Genomic DNA, 27,752 nt, shown 5'->3' on the forward strand with positions numbered 1-27,752 from the left:
TTCTTTAGTTATATTATGGCTGTTTGTGTAGACACCAAAATGCTAACTTCAACCTTGCAATATTCTCTCTTATTGCTTTCTTTTAAGCTCTGCTTCTAAACATGTGTATCCAAAAGACACTTTAATGTTAAACGTGAGGCAGTCACTGGGCAAAACTATATCCCTTTTATTGTGTTCGTAATACCCATACTGATGTTTCGAGGTACGAGTTTTGCATGTCACCACAGCACATCTACTTTCTTTTGTTCCAGGTATTACAGTCACGTCTGTCGACACCAATGCCCATGAAAGAACCAGTGCAGTGCAGCTTCTTGCAAAGTCATTGCTATGGCAGCCGGTTCCATCACGAGAGAAAGAAGAAGTGCGGTTTCCCTGTGACATCTGCCACAAAGACTTTTCGACAGCTTACACTATGCGACGGCACCGTGTCATTCACAACCCAAATTTTCTAAAGCACCAGTGTGACTTCTGTCCTCGAAGGTTCAACTGGATCGACAACCTGCGCTCTCACATGCAAGGTGTGCATGGTGTTGTCTTGCAGCAAGGCCAGAGGGGCCGGCCGAGATGTCGTAACCGTGGCAGCCCTGATCACCACACATCGAGTTGAATGGAAGGCTTTGCTTGGATCTTTTATGCTTGTCTCCAGTAAGGGTGCTATGTGAGCAATGTAGTGGTAAGTTCTGAATGTGTACCTTTTGTTTTTGTTTTTTTACTTGGGGTTAGAGGCCATGAGCGAGAGCGAGACATCGTTACAGTTGTGTTTGTAGCACAAACATTTTCATTTGTCCACAATAAAGATGAACATAATGTTCTGAATTTGTGTAATGCCTGATGTTGAGAATTGGGCATTTGTTGCCATTAGTCACTTGCAGAATTATGCAGGTGGAGGAAGAGATCTCAACACATGGCTGCTGAGAATGAAGTGACCAACATTTTATGAAGTACTTCATAATTGTTTATAGCCTGCACCTCATGTTTCAGTCAGCTTTGTTGACGTATACTAGTGTAGCTTTAAGTCCTGGATACACATGAGCTTTTTTCTGCTTGTCAGTTTGTTTATGAGATTAGCACATGTTTATTGATGCCAAAGTGCTGACCTGTGAAGGACAAATAGTATATTACAGGCACCATTCTTGCTTCTTTTGAAAACATATTTTATTTTTCAGTTCGTTTCCTGAAGTATAGGATATTTAGTTCCTGCAGCTGTTCTTATTTCAGTTGCTTAATCACATGAAGAACTTCTGATAATGTTGCAGATTAATTCCTTGAACGATTAATAAATTTGTCTGCTAATATGTTGCATGTTTGGAACATACACTTTGCCATAGTGCCCATAGTAACACAGATCTGCAGCTACTGAAAACTTGTGCAGCTTGTGCTGTACTTACTTTTGCTGGCGATACCACCAATAGGTTATCATATTCTTTAGCCGTAAAAGTTGTAATATAGAATTAAGTTATATGTATCTAAGAATTAAGTTATGTAAAGTTAGTATGAGTGTAATTATCACTGTATGATAAATCTGCAAAAAGTCTCATTGTCCACCCTACTTTGTTGTGCAAGCATGTACACACATCCTAAGGCTTTGCCTCCCTTGAGAACACAGTCCAGAGGCCTTGGAGCAGTTTTTTATTGGTGCACTGTATATGGAACAGGGAACGTATTGCAGAAAGTGTTTTCTGCTAGTTCACGTTAAGGGCAAAGCTACAGAAGTTTCTCTCTTCAACCTTCTCTGTAAAACCAGCCAGAGACTGACTCTGGCTATGTCCCAGTGCTGTATATTCCTTTCCGAATGGCGTATTGAGGTTTGCAGCAGTTGTTTCATTCTTTGTGCTAGAAAGAAATGAAGCTACTAAGAGCTGATTTCAGATTGCATTATGTCACAGCCATGAAACTCTTAATGCTTGAGATCTCTGGAAAGTAAGGATGAATATTCACTTCTTTCTTTAAAGCTTTGGAGCACCGTGGGTGCAGTAGAACACTGATAAGACATGCTGGATGGAGTTGGCTGTTATTGTGCTGTTATTGTGCAAGTAGCAACTTCATTTCTTCCGATCAGGATGGTACTTCTGGTTTATTCGTGTCCACCTGACCATATAGTTTCCTACAATATACTGGAGGAAACTCTGGCGCTGCAGTGGTTTACTCACCGTGGGAATGATGGGAAGTACATAGATCTGTCTCATCTTCGTGCTTGTGAATTCAGACGTTCTTGTGGCTTTGTTTATTATGCTTTATATGCCTTCATTATCATAAATTTCAGAGCAATCTATGTTTTTCGAAGTGCAGAAGATGCGAACACGCACAATCGCTACTAATTGCAAGCGATTCAGCTTGTCGAGGTGGCCAAATCGAAACACACCAAGGATCTCAAGGCACTGGCTTACCCGCGATAAATTCATAAGGGCGTTTTATGTCATTTGTCGATGCATGCATTCATGGCATAATGGTTTCAATATCGGGCCTCTGTGCTACAGGTGCTGTGCTAGAGTCCTGCCGTCGAACAATTTTAATAATATTTACTTAATTATTTATTGTGCAGCACATTGTTGAAAATGACAAGTTTACAAAGTAACAAAGCCGTTTGAAGCCAGAATGACGAAGCTTAGGCAAATCTATATGCTACCCGTAATTCCCATGCTTGTACAACCGCTCCCATTGCAATCCCTATAGACACTAGCGCCAGAGTTCTCTCTGGTAATTATTGTATGAAAATCTATGCATCTGACCACTGGCCATGTTTATTTATGGCTCCCTCATATAAATTTTCTTGTGCTCTTTTGTTACTGCACTCTTCAAAGTGTGGTTTCTGCATTAAGCTCCATAACTTGTTAAGGTTCCATGCAGGCAATATATATTTGAATGTTGAATTTTGGCCATTATGTTGCACTTGAAGCACTGACCCATGCTCCTCTCAGTATGCAAAGCACTTTTGTTTATCCTATTTGCGAAATGCTAGAGCTTGGGGAACCACCAGCTCCTCCTTTTGGCATCATGTTGTGGCAAAAGAGTTCCTGCTATAACATTAGCATCATTGCTTTCCATTTTATCTGTGCTGTGAGACATATTCTAGTGTATTTCTGGTCACCATGTCTCTTCATACAGTGTACAGGACTTGCCCATTGTGTCCAATTTGCACCAATTTTCTTTTTTTTGTTCAGAGTCTTTAATAAGTTTCATTGCTTTTTGATAAAGAATTTAATAATTAATACAGAGTTAGTCTGCATATAATATATATTTTTGAACACAGATCTTTATTACTTGCTCTCATTTTTTTCTTTTCTGTTTGCCACATTCCTCTTCAGTTACACAGGCCACAGAGATGTCTGCAAGTAAGAGAAGTGAGAATGTACTCACTGTGGAAAGGCATGCATAGATAAAATAATTTTTTCTGATTGCATTGATTTCGCCAATAAGCTTACAAAGTTCTGAGAGACAGCACGCAACTTTTAAGAACATAGATCTGCATTCACATATCGCTATAATGTGAGTACATTTAATTAACTAAGTTGGTGAAACACGGCCATTTATCTTTTGGAAAAATTTTTTCACTATTATCCATGATTACAATTTTAGAAAACATTTCAGTTCATTCAAATAAGTTGCACTGATTTCTTTACATGGAAAATTACATAGGCACAAGAAATAACTACAAATTGAGCTTGAATAGTATTCCATTAGTTCTGATGTATCTTTCTGCAGTTGTTACAGTGTGGATAGGGTGCTGCCCTTTTTAATCATCTTATGTTCATTATAGTTTATGTCAAAACTTAGGTTCATGGCAGGCATGTATAATTAATGATTGGTAGAAAGTGCATAAATATTGTACCTCAACAGGGGCATCAAAGGATGTCTTCAACTTGTGTAGCAACATTGGTGATTAATGTGTTATGTTTTTATGACACATCTTGGAAATATTCACACAGACAACCATATTAAGAGTTAAGTAATGCTGTTAGCATCTCATGGTAATATGAATTAGTAATAATGCAAGGCAGGTATTGCTTCATTTATATTGATGCGAAGGTGTGAAATGGCTCATTGAGCAAAAAAGCCGGCGTCTGTAGCAGTGAAATGGCACCTAAATTCTCATTGGCTGCGACGCCACGTCACGAGCATGCCTTGACGGAGTTCCCATTGGCTGCAACGCCATGGCACGAGTGCACCTCAACTGAGCAGAGCGGGCAGAAGGGAAGACCTGCTGCTGTAGTAGTGTGCTAGGTGTTGCGTCATCCTCGCTGTCACTCAAAATCCTGTGTTCTAACTGCGCCTCCGTAAGGCCAAATCAAAACACGCCAAACGTCTCAACACACTCGCTTGCCCGCGAGGAGTTCAAAACTCGAAGGACCACCCAGCGGCATTTAATTGGACATTAATTAATGCTTTCACATTCAGAACTCACAAGAAGTGCTTAGATGTCCTCGGATTTTTTTTTTCTCCATGCGTTGGCATAACTCATTGTCTTGAATACTTTGAATATTCATAATTTGTCCTGGCATACTGCTTTCTGTGAGCCGATGAAATTTTATTCTCTGTTATGATGCTCTTGATTCTCAACTGTGGTATCGCAGTCACATCACCTCCGATTTCTCTTGAAACTTAACCCTTTCTGTACCACTGACATGTATAGTCATTGCTGGAATTTGTACCGATATAGCCAGCAATGAGCGTAGTTGTCAGTCCTGAGGCCACGTTTCTTCAAATGTCTGGGAAATTGGGCACATATTTTGGTGATTTGCTGCTGTATGAAAAGGGTTAACATGCGTTGTTTGTGCACCTGAACATAAATAGTATTGAATTTATTACATTATTTGCAACTTTGTCACAAGTGGGTAGCTCAAGATTCAGCAGTAGTTTTCTCAACAGACATTACCTAAAAGAAGTGAAATTTCTATGTTAAGCAAAGATGGATAAAGCAGTTATTTATCTTAGCAACATGATCTTGTGCCTTCTTTATTTTATAATTGAGGGATTCAAATGCCCCGTGAAAAGTGAAGTTTGTTAGTGATTAAACATTTTTGCTTGTCTATAGCACATCAATGCACAGCAGCACTTCTTTTATAATGAATTCGTTGATTGTCAGTATGTTTTCATTGCCATCTTGTGAAGGCATAGACTGTCTGTGATAAGAGAACAAGGCTCCATTCCTGCATTTTTGTTTGTGTACAATATTATAATATGTAATAACTTTCTTTTTTTCTAGTTTGCTCTGTGAACCTTTAGGCATTATGCCTTAGATTTATTAAATCAGAACTGAGTCTCATGTTGTCACATGCTGTAACTTTTGTATGCTGTCTAATAAAAACAAAACAATAAATATTGCAGAAGTAGTAGTTCTCATTTGTCCTTGTGAGTCACTTATTGGGCAAAGATTTAATGTCATATACCTTGGCCAAATTGTTTTGAGGCCTCCTGAACTAAGTCAGATGGCATATATTCAACTCATTTTACTTAGGAGAATTTATTTTGCGGCTGTGAGGACCATGTTTCTTTTTGCATGACCATTTAATCTTCAGGAAGGCACATTGTACAGTTCACAGTCGCACTTGCGAGGGTTTGCGCAGAATCGGTACAGCATTGCCAACATCACATCACACGACGCACAGAAAGAATTGTGTGCGCTAACCTTGGTTCATGGCTAGCACACAGTTTGTGGCTTGTAATGACATGGTTATTGTGGACATGTGTGTGGAAAGTCTTTGCATGACTTTCTTTAGCGTGCCTTTATGAGCATAAATGAAAACCAAATTTATAATTTTTTTAGAACAGTGGTCATGGGAAAGCTTTTGCTTGCTTTTTTCTAAATTATTATATCTTGTTAAGTGGTGTGCTTGCTTTATAAACAAGCCAGATGTTTCTACAGTACGATGGCTGCAATGCATGCTTGTATGACTTTTTACACTACTATGGTAAGAACAGGAGCTTTCCAGTGCTTCTGTCTCCCTTACATAGCATGCTCTGTATGACTTCAAAGCCCCAAGTTCCTACCTCTGCAGTTTACTGTTTCTGCTGAGGCACTGGACATACGGGCGACATTACTATTTCCCCATATTTTGCCATAGCTTGTCAATAAAATATTTGTCATGCAAGTGCACCTTTTGTTTCTTGCGCTTGTCACCCAAAAACTTTTGGTTTTTACACATTCTAGTTGTACATGTTAACTTCAGTTAACAAACTTTTTATAGTCTTTTGATGCACTGTGCATTTTGTGCTTTTTTTCAGTCTGTGCATTTTTTAATCTGCTTTCCTTATACTTCAGCCTACCACTGATGCTTTTATTTGATTTATTGTTATGGTGGGCTTTCGTTCTACTTTGCACTTTCTTTTTTATTTTAAGGTACTGGCCATGTGGTGGTAGTTAAAATTATGTCTATATTAGTATTCCTGTCCTTTGTGCATGTTAAAACACAATTTGTTGGATTGACTCATTTACTAGTTTGAAAATTAACGATACAGGCATTGTTACTATCGAGTTGCATGATTGTAACAATGTTTGCTTCCCGGCCTTATTGTGAATAAGTCATTTTGATTGACCTTTTTTTATATATTTGCCTCTGTATGCTTACCACACTGATTGTTACATTATAGTTACATTGCATGCATGTATCTTAATTGTCAGTAGTAGGTTATATTAATTACTGAGTCTTGCAGTGGTTCTACAACATGCACATGACACAAAAACATTTAATGGCAGTGCATGGGCGAGTTTTAGACAAGCTCTTCTCTTGTGATAAAGCTTTTCCAGCATGCAAAGTATCTTGTACAAAGGTGTGTATTTTTGCAATTCTGTATTGCATGAATTTTGAGAAATCGACATCTTAAGGTCTCCGCATGATCATAAAGTATGCGTAATGATGTGGATTTGTTTGCGATTGCACGAGAAGCTGATAGATGCCTGTTGATGTATACTTAAATTTTTATTCTTTTGTTTTTATTTGCACTGAGGTGAATGCAAATTTTTTTAACCTGAGAAAAACATTGTGTTTAAGCAAATTAAAGAGTATTATCACATGCATAGCAGTTGTGGCTGTGCTGCTGCTTAATTTTCACATATATAAGGTTTTATTCATAAATTGAAACCTTTTAATGGCCATTTATGTAATCAGAATAGGTCATTTTCTGTTTCTTGTAGTCTTCATGTTGAAGATATTAAAATGGTATAAGCTCCTATAAAGTTCTGCCTCATATATTGCATGTCATATATTTTGTGTAGAATTTAGTGCCTTTTTTTTTTTGCAGCAACAACAAAATTGACTCAAGATGCAGTGGAACCATTTTATTAAACAACTTTCCCTCTTCGCATTAAAAAAAGATTATGATATTGTTTGGTATAACTAAATAACAATTGTAGAACAAGAAATGTCACTGAAGCCCATGTTTCGACAAGTCCCCTTATCGAAACATTGGCTGCAGTGACATTCCTTCGACAATTGTTACTCGCCAAAAGTCTCCCTCTTCCTGTGGACTTCTGTCTTGTTTGTTATATTGTGCTTCAAGAATTGAGAAAGAGCTGGTGTGTGTGTACAGCAACAACGCAGCATAGATTTCTGCTTGATGCTTTCTATATTGCAGCATTTGAGAGATTGGAAAACCAAGCAGGGCACAAGTGGGCTTTCAAGAGCACAAACAAAATAATGTCTTTTTGTTCACCCCTTTAGGTTCCTCTCACCCTGTACTGCTTCAACAACTTTCTGGCAAGGAACCACTTCCTAGCAGTGGCAGCAGCAGCAGCAGCACCACTACCAAAGCAGGAGGATGCCCACTGTTCACCTGTGAACTCTGTGGCCAGTCTATGACACATGCTTACAGCATGCAGCGACATCGACGCCAGCACTTGACCCAGCCCAAGTCTTTTGCTTGCGATGTGTGTGGTCGTAGATACAACCGTCGAGACAATATGCTTGTACATTGCCGGACTCATTATTCATGACAAGGAGGAATGGTGTGCAAGGTTTGATAGTGGATGATTTTTTCGCAACTAATAAAGTGTTACTACAGTACTGAGATGTTTAAAACTGTTGATCTCCATGCTTTATTTATGTGTTTTATTGGGAATAAGCTACAGCACTGTGACATCCCTGCACCTGAAGACCATTGAAACCAAAAAGTATTGAAATTTGTGAGCCTGAATAGATACTTTGTACAAGCTTGTTAAAGACAATCAATGGCACTTGCGGATTTTAATGATTACGCAGAAGACCCAGGGAGACTTGTAGGTTTCAGTGGTCTCTGGTATCAGTGGTCTTTGAAAATGCTTGTGTGATAGATATAATTGTGGCTCTGATGTTTGGTGTTTAGTTCATTATTGGAGTAGTGCTTAGCTACTAGATTCTACTCTAGGCACGCTTCTGAGAGTGCAAGTCAGTAATGTTTGGGATTCTGAGTAAATGAGATGGGAAGGCGATCAGTAAAAATATCAATAGCTGAACTTTCTTTTGGCAGGTTTGGGGAGTAGAATGAAAAATAAAACTTCTTTCTTAAGAGGTGTGCAGGCCATGGAGTCAGAAAATTGATTAATAAATATTTGTGATCTGCATTATTTGCATGAACGGTGCTTTAGCTGTTAAACATTTTTTTATTAGTACGTGTCAGATGCTATGCTTCAAGGGCAATATTGTAGCGGCTTGATACCTGCTTAATCCAAAGGGCGCATCCACACCAGCGATTGACAGAGGCCACATGTCTGACCATGACTGTCGACCAGGGAGCACCTCATGGTGACATGTTCACAGTGAGGCCAGTGCGACCTGCCAGTCACCAGATTGAACTGTCTCGTAACTGGTGTCATTGATGTCGGCTCACGTTGCCATTGCCGCGTAAAATAAGCGTCAGAACATACAGACATACTGCATCACTGATTGGTTCAGCAGCCTTCTGCCTGCAGACGCATAAATGAAAAATCAAGCAGCAAGCAACTGACCTAAAACAGTCACTTTTCGACGTATGCAGCCACCTTGTGACCAACTTGGTCGCTTGACCTCTGCGAGTCAAAGGTGTGAATGGGCCTTGAATGCCCTGCTCAACCCTTCCCATCCCTTCTTTTATTTTAATATATCTTTTCACTGTCAAGAAAGCTGAATTTCTAGCATCCTTATTCCTTTGTTAGGCTGCCATAAAGTACACAATTATATGCAGCAGGAAAGTATGTTATTTTCACAGAGTGAACACTTTTGTTCAAAGCTTTTTATGTATCATATATTGAAACTTCTGTATACAGTTCTTTTTGCCATGCGTACTTGTCCATGTTGCAGAACAATTGTACGGCCTAATATATAATTATGGCAAAAGATTGCCTTATGGTTATGTCAGATTACAGTTGTGTAATACCAATTTATGCACTTTTGGTAAAAACTGACAGAAAGAAGGCTCTCTGCTCAAGTATATTACAGTTCAACTGGTTTGACAAGTTTAGCCTATGGTGTGAAGCTTGTAGGTATTCTGCTTGGACTAGCTCTTTTGCTCCAACAGCAGGAACGAGCGTCCAAGCATGCACACATGACAAATCCTACTGTCCTTGTCAGCCACAGGCTTGCTAAGATGATAAAGTGTGCAAAACTAAGTGGTAGCAAGACAGAACACGACCACTAATTAAATTTCCTCAAGATACAAACTGGCTTCTGAAAAAGTTATATAATTTTAATTGGTAATTGGTAATATTAAAAAGAAATTAGTTGTTGGAAAGGTGGGAAAAAGAAAAGCAAGCAAGAATAGGCCTGGGGTATAAAATTTTCGTGTGTGCTTCTCTTGCCTCACATCATGGATGTGTTGGTTCGTTTTTCTAATGGTCACCGATTCTGGTGGCTGCTGCTCTTACGTCTAGCTGCCTTGTCTTTTGCCCTCCAGATTTTCATTGGTGCATAGGAAGCCAGAATTTATACTCTCTCTCACCTTGGGGGCTTGGGTAATTGGCTGATAGTCTAGGCATAGATATGTTGGTGCACTTCATGGCATGAAAGGGCCACAGAATTGCACCTTCTCCCACAACCTAGCCATCACAAATATATAAAAAAAGCTTAGGGTTTGTAAATTAATACAGTGTTTATGTTGTTAACACCCTTGGCACCAATTGGCAAACCTTTAGATTAGCCTCATTTATGTGAGAAATACTGAAGCACTCATTGGTAGAAGTGTGCCCTGCTTCTCTGCATGTTTTTGGAATAACATGCTTTTAAACCTGATTGTGGCTCCCAGATGTTCAGTTTAAGGTTGTAATTATTATTGTATTGTCATGCTTTCTAGTTGGGTCACATGCTGAAAGTGAATGCAAAGAGTAAAAACTGAGCCACATTGTTCATGCTGCAAGGTTAATGCTATTTCTTGAGAAATAAGTTCTTATGGCTCTTTCTAAAAAATTTACAAATATATGTGTTCCTTTCATTGTGTAAATTTTTTAGCCTTTGCTGAAGGTTTACTAATTAGAAAAGTCTACTCTCACTTCCGCTTAACGTGTATTTCAAAATCTATGTGTATGTTAAGAGGTTGAGAAGGTGGGTTGTGACAAATGAAATCTTATATGCAATAAAATTTTAAGCATTCTATTATAAAGAGGTGGGAAGGAGGGGGGCTCACTTTGTGTAAAATTTCTGCTGCTCAAATAGTGGTTTGAAGCTATGTCATATTTACACTTGCCGCTATTCAAGGGGTTGGGCTTCTAGTAGTTGTGTAAATGTGTTTGTTCTTACGTTTGTGGTTAAAGGTTGATACATTTATTAAGTTCATAAATGGACGCACACAAAAAAGGACTGTCAGTTCATATCGAAAAATAGTTTTTAAAAGCTTTATTTGCATAAACTTCATGGTAAGAACTTGATTACTAGAAGAGAAAATTGTATGCCAAACTTTTTATTGGTTGAATTTCATGGCAAAATTCCAGCACTGGTACATTGGCATGACACGATGGATTTCAATGTATGTTCTCGTATTTAGGCCATTGTGGCACAGTAAATCTTATTGAAACTTGCTATGTTCAGTGTCTGGCTTCTTTAGGATACAATGTAGTCCGCCTTTACTGATAAATAAAAATTAACCAGGCCGAATTAGGCACTGCCAAAGTGCATAACGAGCTGGTGTGGGAACTTAAGAAGGGTGGTGCCACCAGTGTTTCATTTTTGCAGGTTTTCTGGAAAAGTAGCTTTCTTTGGTATTGTAGTAGCACACTTTAGTTCGAGTGTGTTTTTCTCTTTAGTGTCCTTTTAAATAGTCATATTTCTTGGTCCAGGAATGTGCACTGTCAGCAGTGATTGCTGTTGTGAATAAAAACATTATATTGTGTGTTTGTGTGAGGTGTACAAAACAAATTTTCAGAATATGGTTCTAGTGGTGTTCATCCTCTGTTACAAAGTTCAGGATGTGAGCAAGAATGGGATTGAGGGGCTCAAATTTTTTGTCAGCCATAACCACACGAAGCAACAGACAGTGAAGCTGGAGAAAGCATCGAGGAAATTAATTGCAATGTTTAATTAAAATGTAGAAATAACAGCATTCTGCAAAATAAAAGTGGGTGAAAATATAACTTGCCGCAGGTGGGGATTGAACCCACGTCTTCTGCATCATGTGTGTGGGGCTTTACCAATTAAGCTACTGGGGTACCATCATTCCACCCACTTTATTTGGTGTTTGTGTATCTTTAAGAGATCAGCCTTGTGAGTGTTAGGCAGCACCACTAATGGTCAAGGCAGCAAGTGTGAATTGTCCTCTTACCACAGGCAAGCTGAGGGCAGGAAGACAAGAAGTTTCTGCCTCCAGTTTACATTTCAGACTCGTGCACCTATCTTTGGGACCATTTTCCACTATGTTAAATACTGACATCTAGTTATATGGCTGTGGCTATCCTTATTGACCCAGTTCCACCATTTCGATGTAGAGACAATAGCCTGGGAAGGTTCATGCTATTGTTTGTTGATGATGTTAGCTTCTTGTACATTTTGATTCATGGCAAAAATACTGTGAAGCTGGAAAGAAGCATGCAAGTAACTTAACTACCTTGTTAACGTTACAGACCTCCTTAAGCTGGGGTCATGGTACTTTCTATCCGGCAAACATCAATTCAAATTAAACATGGTTCAACACATTTCACTGTTTAATATGCCAGTAAAATTTCAATGTGACAGTGATGGACCAAATGTTTTGTTGGCTTGATTGATCAAGCTTCGAGAGGTTCCTAGTTCACCAGTGAGTCTTGGTTCATAGTGAAGGCCCTGTCATATCTTGTGCACTGTTATCTTTGAATGATTACCTCAGGAATCAATATAAAGTGAAAAGTGGTCAGTGTCTATTTTTGAGTGTGATTGCAGTTGTTACTTCATATTCACAAATGCTGCACCATAATGAATACTTGCAAATGCAGGCGCAATTTTGTGTAATACTGTTGGCATGTGAAGGGTGCATTTTCTCTTCTTTTCACACTTCAACTTAGATGCACCAGTATGTATGAAATTTGTGTGAATACATCAGGTCTTTCAAGAATGACTGAATGAGTATATCTGTTCCTGAATATTTTACTCAACAAGCATGTATTCACTTGTATATAGTAGTGCCTTCTTCAAGTGCTTCTGAAACCCATGCTGAGTTTTCTTTTCCATACACTGTCCACCTTCTCAGACGAATTTAGAAAGATTCATTCTGTATGTGACATGCCTTGTTTGGAGCCTTCATGAAAGTGCTGTGCTTTTGCAAGGTTTTATTTCTCCCAGACTGTGTACTTACTCAAAAGCTTTGTTATCATGGAAGTTCAAGTGCCTCTAATAATTTGGTAACTTCGCACCAAGCTAGGTTGTTTGTGGGGTGGTTTTGCCATTGGCTATGCACACATGTTCTTGAATTCACTTTATTTATATGAAACTATAATTATGACCAGTGTCAATAAGCCTACGTTTACATTTCTGTAAAAGGTTGACATGATCAGTAAAATCAAAAAGGAAAGCTGTATGTAATGAACTGTTTAATAAATAATCACTTGGCAAAAGTTCCAACTCTTATTCCAATATTTAATGCTGCCTCATGACTGCAGCGAAGCTTGAAGCAAGTGAAGGTGGCGTATTGCCTTTTTAATTTTTTTTATATGCTTCAAGGTTCAGTATTCATAGACTAGTAGATATTGCTTGCAACTAGTATCTCTACAAACCACGCGATGTTTTTTTTACACTACCCTCCCACTTTGCTCACATTTTGCTGCAGCCCTCAAGATTTTTTTACTGTTTTCATGCCCTTACTTTGTGCCTTTTGGTATGTAGCACTAAAACATAATATTTCGAAGATTGTTTACTGTGAGCAAAAAGGGGAATGAACATGCTTTATTTGTGTCTTTACCATTTATGTCAGTCGACAAGGTAACTCTTTTGAAGGTATAGATCTATAAAAACTTAAGAAATGCTTAAGACAATTTAGGCAAGGCATATTTTCACTCGTCCTGAATATGTTGTTTTCATAGTGTTAATTTTGCTTATATAATGTAATGAAAGGCATGATGCAATGTCCGCATCATCAAAGCTGAACTTGGCTTTCCTTTAGTGTGATTTTATGTATCCATTTCTTCATTGCATTGTTTGCAAAGCTTTTTCCAGAGTACTTCGTTGAGCTATTTGTTAACTTTTTTTTTCACACTTTTTTGTTAGGAATTGTAAAGGTTGCGACAAGTTATTATTGATATAATTGTGGTAGTTTTACTTGTTTCTTTCTGCTTGTCTGTTGTTGGTGAAAGTAGCATTGTTGGTCAAAGAAGTGAGAAAACAGTGTGCTGGCTTGGTGTAACTCATGGGAAATTTCAATTTGAGATGCTTCATGAAGTGGAAGTAGAACTAAATAACACAATTTGTGAGGCTTTAGACATCCTGGAAAGGTTTTGGAATCCATAGAAAATGTGTTGTGATCTTCAAACTGTGCATGTTGTGAACATTTCATTTGAAAATTGCATGTCTTTAAGTACAGTGCTGCTGATTGTTGCCATAGTATGTGCAGCTGCACACAGCTGATTGGCATGTTATTCATGTAGGTACCATTTGGGTACGAGGGTCTTTCTTTATTACAAGGTATTTGTTTTAGCACTTATCATGTGAGGCAATTGAAGTCTTCATTGCTCGTTTGTTGATTGCACAATTTTCACTAGTTAACTGATAAGCTGACTAAAATTATTTGCAAGGTATGCCAGGTAAACATTAGCAAATGTAGTGTGCTTTAATCTGCTAGAAACTTAACAGGGCTACAAAACGGAGTCCTACTTCTAAGGAAAATTGATTTCTTGCTGGCTAGTGAATGCAACCTGTGTGCAGGATTATTTTTCAACATTTATGAGCAGTTTCAATTTCAACAGCAAGCTTTTCACTGAGTGAGCTAAAGCCTGCTATGGGATCAGTGGAGTGTTTGTTTTGAGTGCATTGCATTGGTTTCATGTTACACAAAGAGCCATATCATTCTCCTCCATTTCTTTCTTGCCTCTGGTTTCAAGATGTTCACTCACGGAGGAAGATGTATGGACTGAGGAAAGGCAATCACTGGTCTTGCCTTTTATGCAAGCTAGAGCTGCGGTCACGGAGCGCACTAAGGCGCCACGAGCTGATCCACGTGCCCTTTAGAGAGCGCTTCACCTGTCAAGTGAGCTTCAGTCTTTCTTGACTAACAAGTTGTCAGGACGCTGAGTTTTGCAGAGTTTCAAACTAGTACGCAGGATATTTGCATGGCTGCAGCAGCAGCATCTTATTCTTATTAAAGATAACCCATTCCCCACTTGGCATTCTGAACTCATACAGGCCTTTTGTCCATTGAAAGAAATGTTCAAAATTGTGCCAAATTTATGAAAACAGCTGTTTCTTTTTATCATATGGTAAGAAATGTTTTCTCTCAATAAATTATTCCTCTTGCACTGTGGGGAAGTGTTTTTCTTAAAAAAAACTAGAAATCACAAAATAGTATTACCTTCAGGTGAGCCTTTACATATGTGTTCTTGTTGATTGATACTATCGCAGTAGTCTGTAATTTTAAGTACACACTGCTCTATTTTTCATGATGAAACTACATTATGTTTTTTCTGATGAAGTTAAACACTTATGTTCTGTATTTTTGCGGTTAGCTGTGATTTGTGACAGCTTCCGTGCATGCTACTATCATATCAGCGAACATGCAGAGCACTTCGATTAACCCTTTCGCTGTCACGGACGTACCGGTACGTCATCGCGCTTCCCCCCCCCCACGGTGTCACTGACGTACCGGTACGTTCTCTATCGTGCGTTCAAAATTTCGCGCCAGAGCGCAAAGCTGGCGCTCCTGGATTGGCCACGCTATCTGTTGACTCTTTCTACAAGTTCGTATATTCGCTCCGACCCGTGTTACTCCGTGTATTGGAGAGTACGGCGCGACTGCCACTCCCCGCTTTCTCTTTGCTGAGTGGCGCGGTGGCTCCGTGTTCGCTGTATCATGCGTCGCGCGCGTGTGGTTATGGGTTCAAGGGTTGTTCTGCCATCTCCGCTGGTTTGAAGGTTTTTATTTTTCTTCTTTTGGTGTGTCTGCTACGGCGCGTCAAGTTCAGGCGCACGTGCCCTTGCCTCTCCGAAAAGAGTGACTCGTTGCTGCTTGCGCTCTCTCGCCGCACCCTCGCTTCCGACTTGCAGCAGTAAATGTAAAGCCCTTCGAACTTTGTTTAGCCTTTTTCCATCTCCCTCTGTCATCTTGATCACGCAACGTCCCGTTTATCTCCGTTGTGCGGGCGACTGTGAAAGCGCATCCTCCCTGCGCGCGGTTACTTTCGGATGGCTCAGCGCGCGGGACCTTCGTCCGCTCATTGGAGCAGTGGCTCAATTCCGATTCAGAATACGAGCCGAGCTCGGATTCGGACTCGGACAGAGTCGCATGCGAGGAAGAGAGTTCCGCATCGTCAGATTCGGATGTTGAAGGGATATTATAGCCAGGCTGATGGTGATGATGATGTTTACTAACAACAGCTGCAGAACACTGAAATGTGTATATTGCATTGACTATGTTATTTGTATACCAATCATAATCAAAAATAAATGGCTATGTTCATTCCCTGTTATGCTCGTTCCCTGAAACCAAGCCGACACTGGGGGTGCGTCACGGCTAGAAAGGTCCGACAGCGAAAGGGTTAAAGCGCCTGGTGTTATCTGTTATGTGTCCATGCAACTAGACACAAGCTGATCAGTTATTCTTACCAGTAGCAATCTTTCAGCAGCAGTTGAATGCATGATGGGCTCAGCTTATCACTTGTGTTGGTACTAGCCCGGTAGTAGCGAGCAACCTGTCCATATTCTACAAAAGATCAAAGATCCACCTGCAGAGAAATACTGTGCAAAATTCTGATAGCCCGTACAGATTATGCATATTGCTTACCCAATGTCATTATTGTATTACAGACTTATCAGTTTTCATCCTAAACCTTGGATACCAAAAATAATAGCTAGAATATACATATGGCTGAGTTAAGTAGAAAGGCAAGCCAGAGCACTGCATAAGACTGGTTAATTATTGGCATATACAAATCATAGTTATGCCTAACTGGTCGGATGAAAACAAGTGTATTGTGCAGAAAGCCAACTATGCAGCTGTTAGCCTTATGGCATCTGTTAGTGTAGACTACAAATCTCTGTGGGTGCAGCATCAAGTTCTCTCATTTCTCTAATGATTGATAGCATTAACGTTGAATTCATATTGATGGTAATAGTAATGGTATTTTTTGGGGTGTTGTTTTTCAAAGCTACACTTGGGCAGTGTTAAGCACAGTGGTAGAGGATTCTAGGTTACCATTTAGTATTGACCACATAGAAATAATAGTACTGATTTCATCTGTCATTAAATTGGCAGTTTGTTTCTTGTTAGTGGCTTATAACCCACACAGTTGACTCTCACTAGCTAGAAATTGCTTAAATGTAATTGCTGCTCAAATGAGACAACATGCTTGGAGGTAATTTGTTTTTGTATCATTCGAGCTTAAAAATGTTGACTAATTAGAACTAAATTTCTAAACAATGGATTAACTACTACATGGTGTGCAAGAAGGGACAGGACGAATCTTAGTACCATTGTAATTCATGCAGATGCTTGCACTTATCATTCCCGTTTCCTATTTCTCTTTTCAGTTTTTTCTTTTCTTTTTTATAGTTTGACTTCAAGCTGATGTAAGCAAGCTTTGTTTTAGCTGAGTGTAGTCTAGCTATGCTTATTAACTTATTTTATTGTGGCACAGCACAGCCATCAGTGATACAATAACTGTGATGCCATTGGCATTTTTAGTGTGGTTGCTGCACTAAAATAACACAAAAAAAACAAATGTAGTCAACCATATAACTGCCAGAGGCAAAGCAGAGAAGGAATCGTCTTATAGCAGCTGCATAAGTACCATTTCATTCTGAAGCTGGAAAGATTGTTGGTATATAAAAATGGCGTTTTACTTTTTGTCATAACTTCTTATATTGATGTTGTTAACTTTTGGGGCACTCTTTAGCTAAACGCAGATTCTAGTAAACAGTGCTATTGTGCCCAGTTTCTTTAGCTTTCATGCAATTATATTTTGGTGTGCCTTTGTAAATTGCATCAAAAAAAGAAAAAGCGTGGAAAGTTGATGCAAGTGGCTAAAAATGATAAATTCTTTAATTACATATTAATTATTTTTAGGCTATACGTATAACATGCAGGCAGGCTGTTGGAAAGGTGTTCATTGTAAAAAATGGCTTAGATTATTGGTTTCAATGGCATGAAGTTGAGGCATTCTTTACAAGTAGCAAGTGTGGTGTGATGCGTGATGCACAATATCTTTCTTGCACATTGTGCACTGCAGATCTGCAACATGATCATCAGTCGCAAGGACCATCTATGGCGTCACATGCGACGTGTGCATGGTGTGAGCCAGCCAAGCCCATTGCAACTCGCACTCACCTGCCCCTTCTGCCTGAAGACCATGCCTAATATGGCCGACTTGGAACAGCATGTTGACTCATGCCACCCTTATGCCAATGGAAATGACTGAGCAGAATAGGCTCTGTGGCCATCGAACGATGCACGAGTCTGAAACATCTGACAGCGACTTGTTTTGTGAATTTAATTACCAGCCCTGCTGTGTGAATGACTGCTCATTGCCAGATGAATCCTTGTGCATTGAAGCTTGGTAAATAGGGCACAAATTTCTACTTTCTGAATGGTTGCAATGCACACTTTCCACTGCACGTGAATTGGCAGCCATGTACACAAATCACTGCTAGTAGGTGATGACCAGTGGAGGTATGAAGATATGGTGAAACTGCTGAACATTCATTGTTCGTCTTTAAAGAGCCCCTCACCAGGCCACATAGCAAATTTTGGTTATGCACTGGAAGTTGTCACGTGCCCTCTAGGGAGCATTCTACCACAATAATTTTTCAAATTGTTTCAATAATAGCCAAGACAGAAATGTTTCAGTGCCGTGAACCCATAATTTCAGGAGGTGAGCGTCACCGTCAACATAACTCTCTCTCCACTTGCCCCCATCTAGCCTCCACAAGCGAAATTCCTTTCCTGGTTTCAACCATACCACAGCTGGAGTATCACTTGACGCATACGTCATGGGCCCTGCCCTTTTTACAGCGAAGCTGTTTATGCGGACTCTGTGCTGTCCTTGTTGGACTTGGCTAAAACTATCATCAGCAATGGCTTGAGCGTCATCGTCGTCTTCCACAGCTGGTTCATTGGCGCCCCTTTGCGCTACTCCGCGAACAAGCTCGTGCCACTGCTCCCACGTTCGTCATCGTTGTCTTCTTCCACAGCTGGCTCCGTTGCTGCTCGTTATTCCAGTGTAGTGTTTCACTTCTGCCGTCGTAACGGGGAGGCCACATTTACAGGGGTATGAGCCATTTCTTAAGGGGCTATGAGCCATTCATTGTCTTAACTTGACGGACAGATTTAATTTTAAAGCAATCTAATTTTGAAGAATGGCAAGTGGCAATGCCGGGCGGATGCTGCTAGCCACGCCACTGAGCAAACTCGAGACATCAAATGCGAGTGACAACAGTGGACTGCGGGCATACCATCATTGACGTAATTCTCTCCGTCACGGCCGAACGTGTGTATAAGCTCATTAAGAAACACAAAGACATCAATCATCAAACCAATCCAACCTCACGTGCAAAAAAAAAAAAAAAACGCGCTCACATAGGGAGAATTGCAGAAAAAGACACTGTGAAAGCATTCTCCCCACGCAAAGCACACAAAAGCAAGAATGAGGTGAAAGAATGGTGAAACAAAAGTTTTACAATATAGACTGCTTGCAAAGTTTGGCTTGCATGGCGTAACACTCGGTGTAACTAAGACAGCTTTAATGTTCAACCATCTTCTTGGACTGGAAGGGGCAGGGATCCTTTTTTTTTTTCCCTCGCGCTTTTTTGCTGCGTGGCGCACTTCCATTGACGGTCTCTCGCGTGAACTGTTGCGTTTGTCTCGTTTTGAGCTGTGCATGAGAAACACCTGACTAGCAGTATACGTCAATGCCACGCGAACACTGAGGCAGATGCAAACGGATCACAGAACATCATCACGCGCTGGAACATGTGAGAAAATGGCATAGTTTCGCTCTCTACTGCCCAACATAGAAACAAGCAGATGAAACAGAAATACATCTTCCTTGCTATGGCATGAAGTAAAAAAAAAAGACATGCAGACACTTGATTTGGAAGTTTTATTATTTCTTAAAACTTTAATTTGTCTATTGAAGCAACAGATCCATAAGATTATTGTTGTTGCCTTGAATAACTCTCAAAGTCATGTGCCACTATGAGCGACGTTACAGCACTGCCATGTATGTAGGTGCACTTGTGCGATATACGTTGACTCTCCAGCTGGGAGCGCAGTGCCCATAGGAAGGGCAAACGGCATTTGGTTTGAAATTTAAGTGCTTTCTGCGGTGCATAGGGATATAATACTTGGCAGACACAGTTGCTAGTGCACATTGTGTACACTGCGCTTGTAAGCTCAAAATGTCCAGACCTGGTGAAGGGCCATTTAAACAATCAGGTCTGTAATTCTGACCAGCACCACCACTGCTACTCTTGCTGATGGGAACAGTGTTGATCGGAGAAATGTAAGCAGAAACCTCTTTATCGTAGATGACTTGAGCAATAAGCTGATGTCTTTATTAGCAAAAATTATCTCCCAGAAACAGTATAATTAAGCTGAATTGCTGAGCGCTATGGCTATTTCGACATCAACAGCTGTACAATGGACAGCACAGTGACTTCATGTCGCCTGTCTTATGACTTAAGGCAGATCCCTAGTGATGCAAAAATACAGGTTAGGCTAATATTTCCAGCATGTTGTTACTTATCATATATGAGTACATTATCGTAGGTTCTGGTGATCAGGTCATCAATGTGTACTTCTCGCAACAAAGTCTTGTGGAGACAAGTGCTTGCAGAATATAAATACTATTGAACTCTGCTAAATAAAGTGAATACTGAAGTGAGTTGGTGATCCATCATAACCAGCCACATTGTACGTTGTCTGTGTACATTCTTTCATTCTTCAGTCCTTGTGCATCATTATGCATTAAACAGTTGTGAGCGTGGCTAATTCATTGCCAGCAGTTGATGTGAAGTTAATTTGGACCATCATAAGTTTGAGTTAAATGTACTGTTCAAGAATAATGGGAAACCTTTTGGACTATTGAACTCAGTCAAACTACCTGATTTTGAAATAGTGAAGTATATTGCAGTACTCCAAAGCACATCTTACAGGGAGCCATTGTTACTATGTTTATGTCACTGTTATATTTATGTGTTTCTATGTAAAAGAATAGGTAAATTTTATTGCAAGTCTTTCTGCAGGTTCAAAATCTTCAACAAAGTGCTATCCGTGTTTTGTAAAGAACATGCATTTGGATCAAGAAATGCACAATGCTTAAAATAATAGTACATTCTTCAAAAATTAAAACAGGTGCAGTGTCATTGGAGGCTGTCTTGCGCATGTAAGGATCTGTTTAATTTATACATAATGAATAATTATTTATTGATATTATCTTTTAGAAGAATGATATCATTAAATATTTCAGGTAGCCTTGTATGCCTTTGTAATTCCACTTTTTGTAATTAAGAAGGAGGTGTTGTACTAATCTTAATTCATGCTCTTTATTAAGCACAGGCAATATGAGTGCAGTTATGTGAAACAGCTACCAATAATACTGGCTTAATTTCATGCTCAGGAATTATTATTTAGTTTTTCCTGCATCCAACTGCTTCGTTCATCTTGCATAGGTCAGCATGTGTAGTGTGCTGTTGTGTCACATTGAAATGGTCGCACACGGTGTGTCAGTACTGCATGGTAAAGCACTTAACATATTACTAGCTGTTGAGCATGCATTAAGTGCAGTCTCTGCGGTTGAAACAGGAATTGGGTCAGTTGGCTTACATGACTCGATTTAGAATTTGGTGGAAGCCTGTGCCCTGGTTCACGTGAATTTCTTGTGTTTCATTCATGTTCATTGGTGCACAGTGCTAAAGTGAGCCTTCATTTCAGTCTCAAAGTGATTGGCAAATGCTTACCATTGTATAAATGTACATTTGACATGAAGCAAACATGTTTGCTATGAAAATCGCTGTTTTGGGCCTGACTAGTGGCTCATCTGTAGTGACAAACAGGCTATTTTATCAGACATGGGTTTCTTTTATTTAATAATTGCACTTTAATTAGAAATTTGATAAATTTTAGCCTGTATACTAAGCTGTTACATTTTACTTGATTCATGTCCGTGACCCTGCTGTGCAGTTACATGCAGGAATCGCGCAGTGCCTGCTTGGAAACTTTATGTCAGTGGCTCAGTGCACAGTCACATGTTTATGTTTTGCACTTTTACCTGGATTTTTGTCTTTTTTTTTCAAATTCTTTATTTGCAGACATAGAACATACAAAAATACCAAAACTGTGTGTTACTCTCAGTTTCTTCATGTGCATGGTTATATTGCATTTCAAGTGCAATAGTGGTTATTAGTGCATTTTCAAGTTATTCTTTATTTTCTTCCACATAACATATTGTGTTGAGTTTATGAAGTGGCTTTGAATGGGAAACTTCATTCTGGTTACCGAACTATTATTGCTGAGTATTGAGCAAATGAGGAATTATTATAAAGCAAGAAAGGAGGACCAAAAGACAACATGCCTGGTCTTTGGTTTCTTAGTGGTGCAGTCCAGAAGTGCTAGTCTGATTGATATGTTAGTACTATTTTTATAGTCATGTAAAGCTAGTCTGTTATTTCTAGTCATATTTTGTTTTTTGTCCTATTGTTACTATTAAAAGTCAATGTTCGTGTGCAAAATACATTATAGTAAGTACAAAGGGTCCAGTGGTGTTAAAATGCTGGAACTATAATGTGGCTTAATTTTATGGAAAGCCCAATCCTTAGTTTGAGTACTATCTGAGAAGTGGGCTTTAGGCCAGCAAATATAATGTATTGTTTAGCGACTTTATTAACACTGATAGATTCTTTGCAAGGAAGTCCATCTTCAGAATCATCAGTCACTACTTAGAACCCTGTAATTTCATCACCTGTGCTATACACAGGCATATTTTTTACAAATTAGAACAGAAGCTGTTGTTATGATCAACCACAATATTTCAAAACTTCACACATGGCTTGTAGCATTCTACATTCATTCTTTCATTTCTTCCATGGCACTATTTAGCCTGTAATAACATTTGTAAACAAAATGATTCAGTAGGTTCCTCTTTCTCGCAAATTAACTGTGACCAACATGTCTTACTGTAGTGATGAAATAGCTGGTTATCATGGCATGCAAGCAGAATGTATAAAAGCTGAATGCCTTAAAATATAAGAAAGATTTCATTTTGAACTTGGAGTTCACTTGAAACACAAGTCCTTCATTAAATTAAAAGAACCAAGTGTGACGTCTTTGGCTTAAAGCTTTACCCATGAAGTGGGTGCACAGCAGTACAAGTGGGATTATGTGCTTTCCTATGAGCTTTTGTGAACCTTCACTTCAGTAGGCTTTGGATTGCCATGTGTCAGGGATAGAACACACAATGAAATGGTGGAGCCGCACCTGATCTTTGCGCAATTTTGCTGCTACATGAGCTAAAGTGGTGCATAGTTGCTTTCTTTCATGGCTTTCACAAAGGTCCTGAAAGTAAAATAAAAAACTTATAATGTGGATTTGCTTTGTAACCTCTTCCCACCTGTACAAACCTTCCATGTTGCAAGTGATCTGCAAATTTTTTTCTTGTGCTGAAGTGTGACCTGCCCATTCTGTACCTAATTTGAGCATATAAACATATTGTGTGCTTACCATTGGCTATTCTTGTCTTACAGAAATTTGAAGCAATTTCTTTGTTACATAGTCATTCTTTCTTCCGTGTCTGTATTTTGACTAGCTTAATATATTGTAGTTTGAAGTTCACATTATTGATTGGAAGGTCCTTAGTGCAAATTACTCAGCGTGGGTTTCTATCTTACTTTCCTTTCTGTACAAGCCAGACAGCTTGGACAGCTTGCTCTTCATGGACAGCTATTATGTAATGAAACTGCTATTCTTATGGCTGTCCGTTCTCATGATTGAGATAGTTCTTGTCACGTGTTCAAATAATATGAGATAAAGTAGTGCTTTCTCTTTATACTTGTGAATTTGAAAGTGCTCTGCCATATCGCATAACACTTCAAGGATGTGTCTAACAATTGTCTTCCGTACTTTTTGCAACATGATGGTTGCAATGAGATCGCCTTTTTAGGGTTTGTTCACGTATTGCATGCAGTGCTATATGTATCTGTGTAAGTGTGGAGTGAAATGGATTTTTAATATATTTACATAAGAAATAAATGCAAGTAAGCCACATTTCTCACTGTTTGTTTCATTGAATATGAATTTCATTTAAGCATCAGTTTTGTTCCATGCATTCTTTATACATAATTGTTGTGTGCATCAACATAGACTGTGGTGAAATAAGTTTTGATTGTGGTCAAGAATATCTAAAACATTGTTGATGAAAATGTATTGTTTCATATTCTCAACTTCTGAGCCTTCCTTGGTAGTGCTGCAAATATGGGCAGCACTACCATTAACAAATTTAAGGAGAAATCTGTTAAATTTATTTATGATGTGCACTGTAATGTTGCTCTGTTGTGCCACCAGTTAAGCACATTAAAATACTTTACTTCATCAGTCACAATGTACTATGCGAAAACACCAGTTCATTACATTACATAATCTTAGTAATTTTTCACCGAAATTCAGTCGGTGTAGATATGTCATGGTAAGCATTTAATATTTAGCCGTTTGTTGCCTTTCTTTGTCTGATATTTACAAATATAATTCACACAAGATTGTTCTAATAAAACTAACATATTTAGCAGAGCACTTCCAGTCATTGATAGATTCATTGTTTTCTGAAGAGATGTGCCAAGTTTTATGCTATTTTTATTAAATTATGAAAAGGCATTACACATGGGTTTTAAGCTGTTGGTGAGTGAATAGGATGAACAGTATTACTGACTTCATATTTGCTTTAAAATTCCCTGACTACCTGCTGTCAAGTGTAATACATTCACCTTTTTTTTTCTAATCTTACCTTAAGATCAAGCTTTAGCTCTTAGGCCTATTCAAAAACATGTAAAATGCAAGAACACTTTTGTGAGATAACCTCTGGACTGATTTTAATGAAATTTGTTGCATTTGACAGAGAAAGTTAAATTCTAGCGACTGTTTGAAGCGACATTTCGATTTAAGGCCTAAATATTGTTAAAAAGATCTTCGAAAATTCGAAAATTTGAGAAATATAGGAGCACGAAGTTTACAAATTAATAGCTCTCCGTCAAGAACAGATATCACAGTACTGTAAACGGCATCCATTAGATGATTCAAAGCGTACAAATTCATTAGGTCAATTTATATCTTACTTGAATTTGTTACATAGTCTACAAAGGTTGCACAAAGGCTGTATTTTCATATTGCTAAATTTTTTTAGATTCATGTGTACCATATCAATTTTGTCCGTTTTAGATGTACTATGAGATGCAATTCACGGAATTGCAATATCATTTTCATTGATGAGTTACGGAGTTGTTAACTTGATAGTTTCATTTCCTGATTTTTGCCCATATTTTAAAAAATTGACGACTTATATAAAAAATTCGAAACCAACAATCACTATATTTTAAGTCTTGTTTTTTTTAATGCAACATACCTTATTAAGTTTGGTGCAGTGGTTGCCTAGAAAAATGAATTCTCCTTTTACATGTATTTAGATAGGAGCACCCTAGCTAAAGCCTCCTCTTAAACCTTATTTTTTCAAAGCTTCTTCCATCCAATCTGTCAACCATCATTAGATGCATGTTGACAGAAGATTGAGTTGTATGTCTGGTATATCTGACTGAATGCTTTCAATAAGCATGCCATGTAGAATATAAACTCGAGAATCTCTTTCTTTTATTGTTTTTCTATTTCTTTTTTTGCTCCGTTTATGCTCCAGTAGGCTGCGATATCTTTTCTTTGATGTTTTGTTATCACATTGCTCAACATTGTAATAGCCCTTAGCCTGTCTGTTGTAGATGTATATTTGCAATGGCAGCTCCTAACCACTGGGATTACTTTTTGTTGCAGGCCTTTTTATAACTTCTCACTCTCTCTTTTGTTGTAGTGCTGGGTTTCACACTGTTGATGGTAGTTTGAGAGAAATCTTTGGCATTCTTCAGCTTGGGTAAATACATTTAATATCAAGCCAATTTTTCCACAATACGTCTTTCATGCACTTACCAGTGCTGGTAACTGCTATGAGACATTATGTCGGAGCAGGCACAGCTCCAATTTGATTGTGGAGATGATGGGGCCATGTGACACTGTCACCTGCCTTCTCTTTAAGCCTTCTTCTAGTGGATAGCATTGAACAACCTGTACTTAATTGTTTCTCTGGGCTAAGAAACAGCACGAGAAACAGAACATAAAACTACTTTTCCAACAGAAATGTCAAAAAATTGAAACCACTGCACCAATGAATTGTTATTTGTGGCTGCAACTGAACAAGGCTTTGTGAAACAACTGCACGACTTGTGCAGCACAAGCCATTTGCACCATTATTTTTGTTAAAAGCCAACTTCCAGTACCATTAAAAGAGCTATGAGCAAAAACATTTTCTTTTGGATCTGCAAGTGCAAATTGGAATATGTAAACGAGAAAGCTAAGTTACAAAAGGATTGCATACTGCTGACATGATATAAGCCCGTGACCACCACGTATGTTCTCAAGAGTCAGTTGACTCATGGCATGCCGTTGGCTGTAGTGTCTTGATGCGTTCTGCAATCCTTAATTGCAATTTTTACATAAACTGCACTCACAGAAAGTAATTAGTTGACTTCTGTACTATTGTATACATCTTCTGACACCTGTATTCGTAAAACATAATTTGTCGTCGCAACGCACACGAAGTGCTGGCTTCCAGTTATGTTTATTCATATATCTACATGTTAATTAAGTACACGCAAAACAAAAACCAACAAAGATAACCAGCTTCTTTATTCATGCCTGTCTTGTTCAGCAGTATGTTGGGTACTGATGGCGTGCAGATGTGCTGCTCAGCACAACTAACCTCTCGTCTTCTTGTTATTGCTATAAGAGCACTCATATCTCAATCTGCTTCTTACAGCATACTTTTGTAAAATTATGAGGTTGATGGTTTACATGAAAGTGTGACCATTCTATTTCAGGGATTCGGGACCAGCGAATTAGTGGCAGAGAGTGGTGGCCTTGGGATTCGGACCACTTCCCCGAGCCTTGCACCAAGCGGCGCTGCGTTATGTGCAGCATGATGAAGCTCCAGCGGCGGTCCATGCATCAGTGTCACCAGTGCAAGGCAGTTCTGTGCTTAAACAAAGAGCGTGACTGCTTCACTGAATACCACTCCAAGTACGTCTTCAGGACACAAAAGTGATGGACGAACCAATATTGCCATTATAAATGTCTTCCACCGGTGGCCTTCCCCATATCGTGACACTGGGCAAGCATGCGAAGATAGGGGGTCGCTTCTCATTTGCACATATTTTGCAGACACAAAAGGTTTAGGGGAGTGCATTGCACATGGAAGCACTCTGATGGCTACAAATTAGTATACTAAGCACAATTACCTGAAAAGCTAAGCCACTAGAATTGGCAGGGCAGAGGAACGAAAAACAAGGGGTTGGGGAAAGAGTAAACATTAGTGAAGGCACCTTGCATCAATGCCCTTATCGTGATTGCTGTGCCAGAACACACAGCCTAGTGACCAAATAAATGAAAACAATAAGTGCAGCGGTTTGGTGGTTATAGTGTTTTGCTGCAGAGCACCACATCGTACGTTTTATTCCTTGTCACAACAGGTGCAGCCTACCGTTTCTTTAACAGGACCGCACGAGTGTCGACTGGCCGGCTGGTGAATGCCTCCTAATGGCGCAAAACGATGAATATCAGCAAGCACTTGTTGATCTCTTGCTGGTCTCTGTTTCCCTTGCTAAATTAGTCGCTTTATGCCATTAGAAGGCATTCACTGGTCGGTCAATCGATGTTCACGCAGTACTGTTAAAGAATTGGTCGACTATGCATGCTGGCGGGGGCGCATAATGCAAAAATTATTGTGTACCATGCATTGGGTGCATGTTAAAGAACTCCGGGTGGCTGAAATTAATCCACGCTCCTCCCCTGCAGCATTTGTTACAGCTCATGAGTTGCTGCGGTATGTTCATTCTTACAATGCAAAATGGTAAAGAGACATGCAATGCAAAGTGACAAGAAGCACTTGTGACACCACT

The 27,752-nt window shown here is 39.1% G+C and overlaps 1 protein-coding gene across 2 annotated transcripts in view; it reads left to right on the plus strand.

The window, feature by feature from the left end:
• The window catches only part of LOC135904132 (protein tramtrack, beta isoform-like), a 227,153-nt gene extending 203,338 nt beyond the window's left edge, over positions 1–23,815 (plus strand). Inside the window, exons 5-6 of one of the 2 annotated variants that reach the window (XM_070531592.1) lie at positions 14,444–14,589; positions 17,783–23,815. In XM_070531592.1, coding sequence (XP_070387693.1) covers positions 14,444–14,589; positions 17,783–17,971 — 335 coding nt within the window. In that variant the 3' untranslated portion in view covers positions 17,972–23,815. Of the gene's footprint in view, positions 1–251; positions 5,334–14,443; positions 14,590–17,782 lie in introns of those variants that run through there. The other variant, XM_070531591.1, reaches the window with a different exon arrangement.
• The last annotated feature ends 3,937 nt before the right edge of the window (positions 23,816–27,752 follow it).

Source organism: Dermacentor albipictus, chromosome 1 (genome assembly GCF_038994185.2).
Source record: "Dermacentor albipictus isolate Rhodes 1998 colony chromosome 1, USDA_Dalb.pri_finalv2, whole genome shotgun sequence".
Lineage (NCBI taxonomy): Eukaryota > Metazoa > Arthropoda > Arachnida > Ixodida > Ixodidae > Dermacentor > Dermacentor albipictus.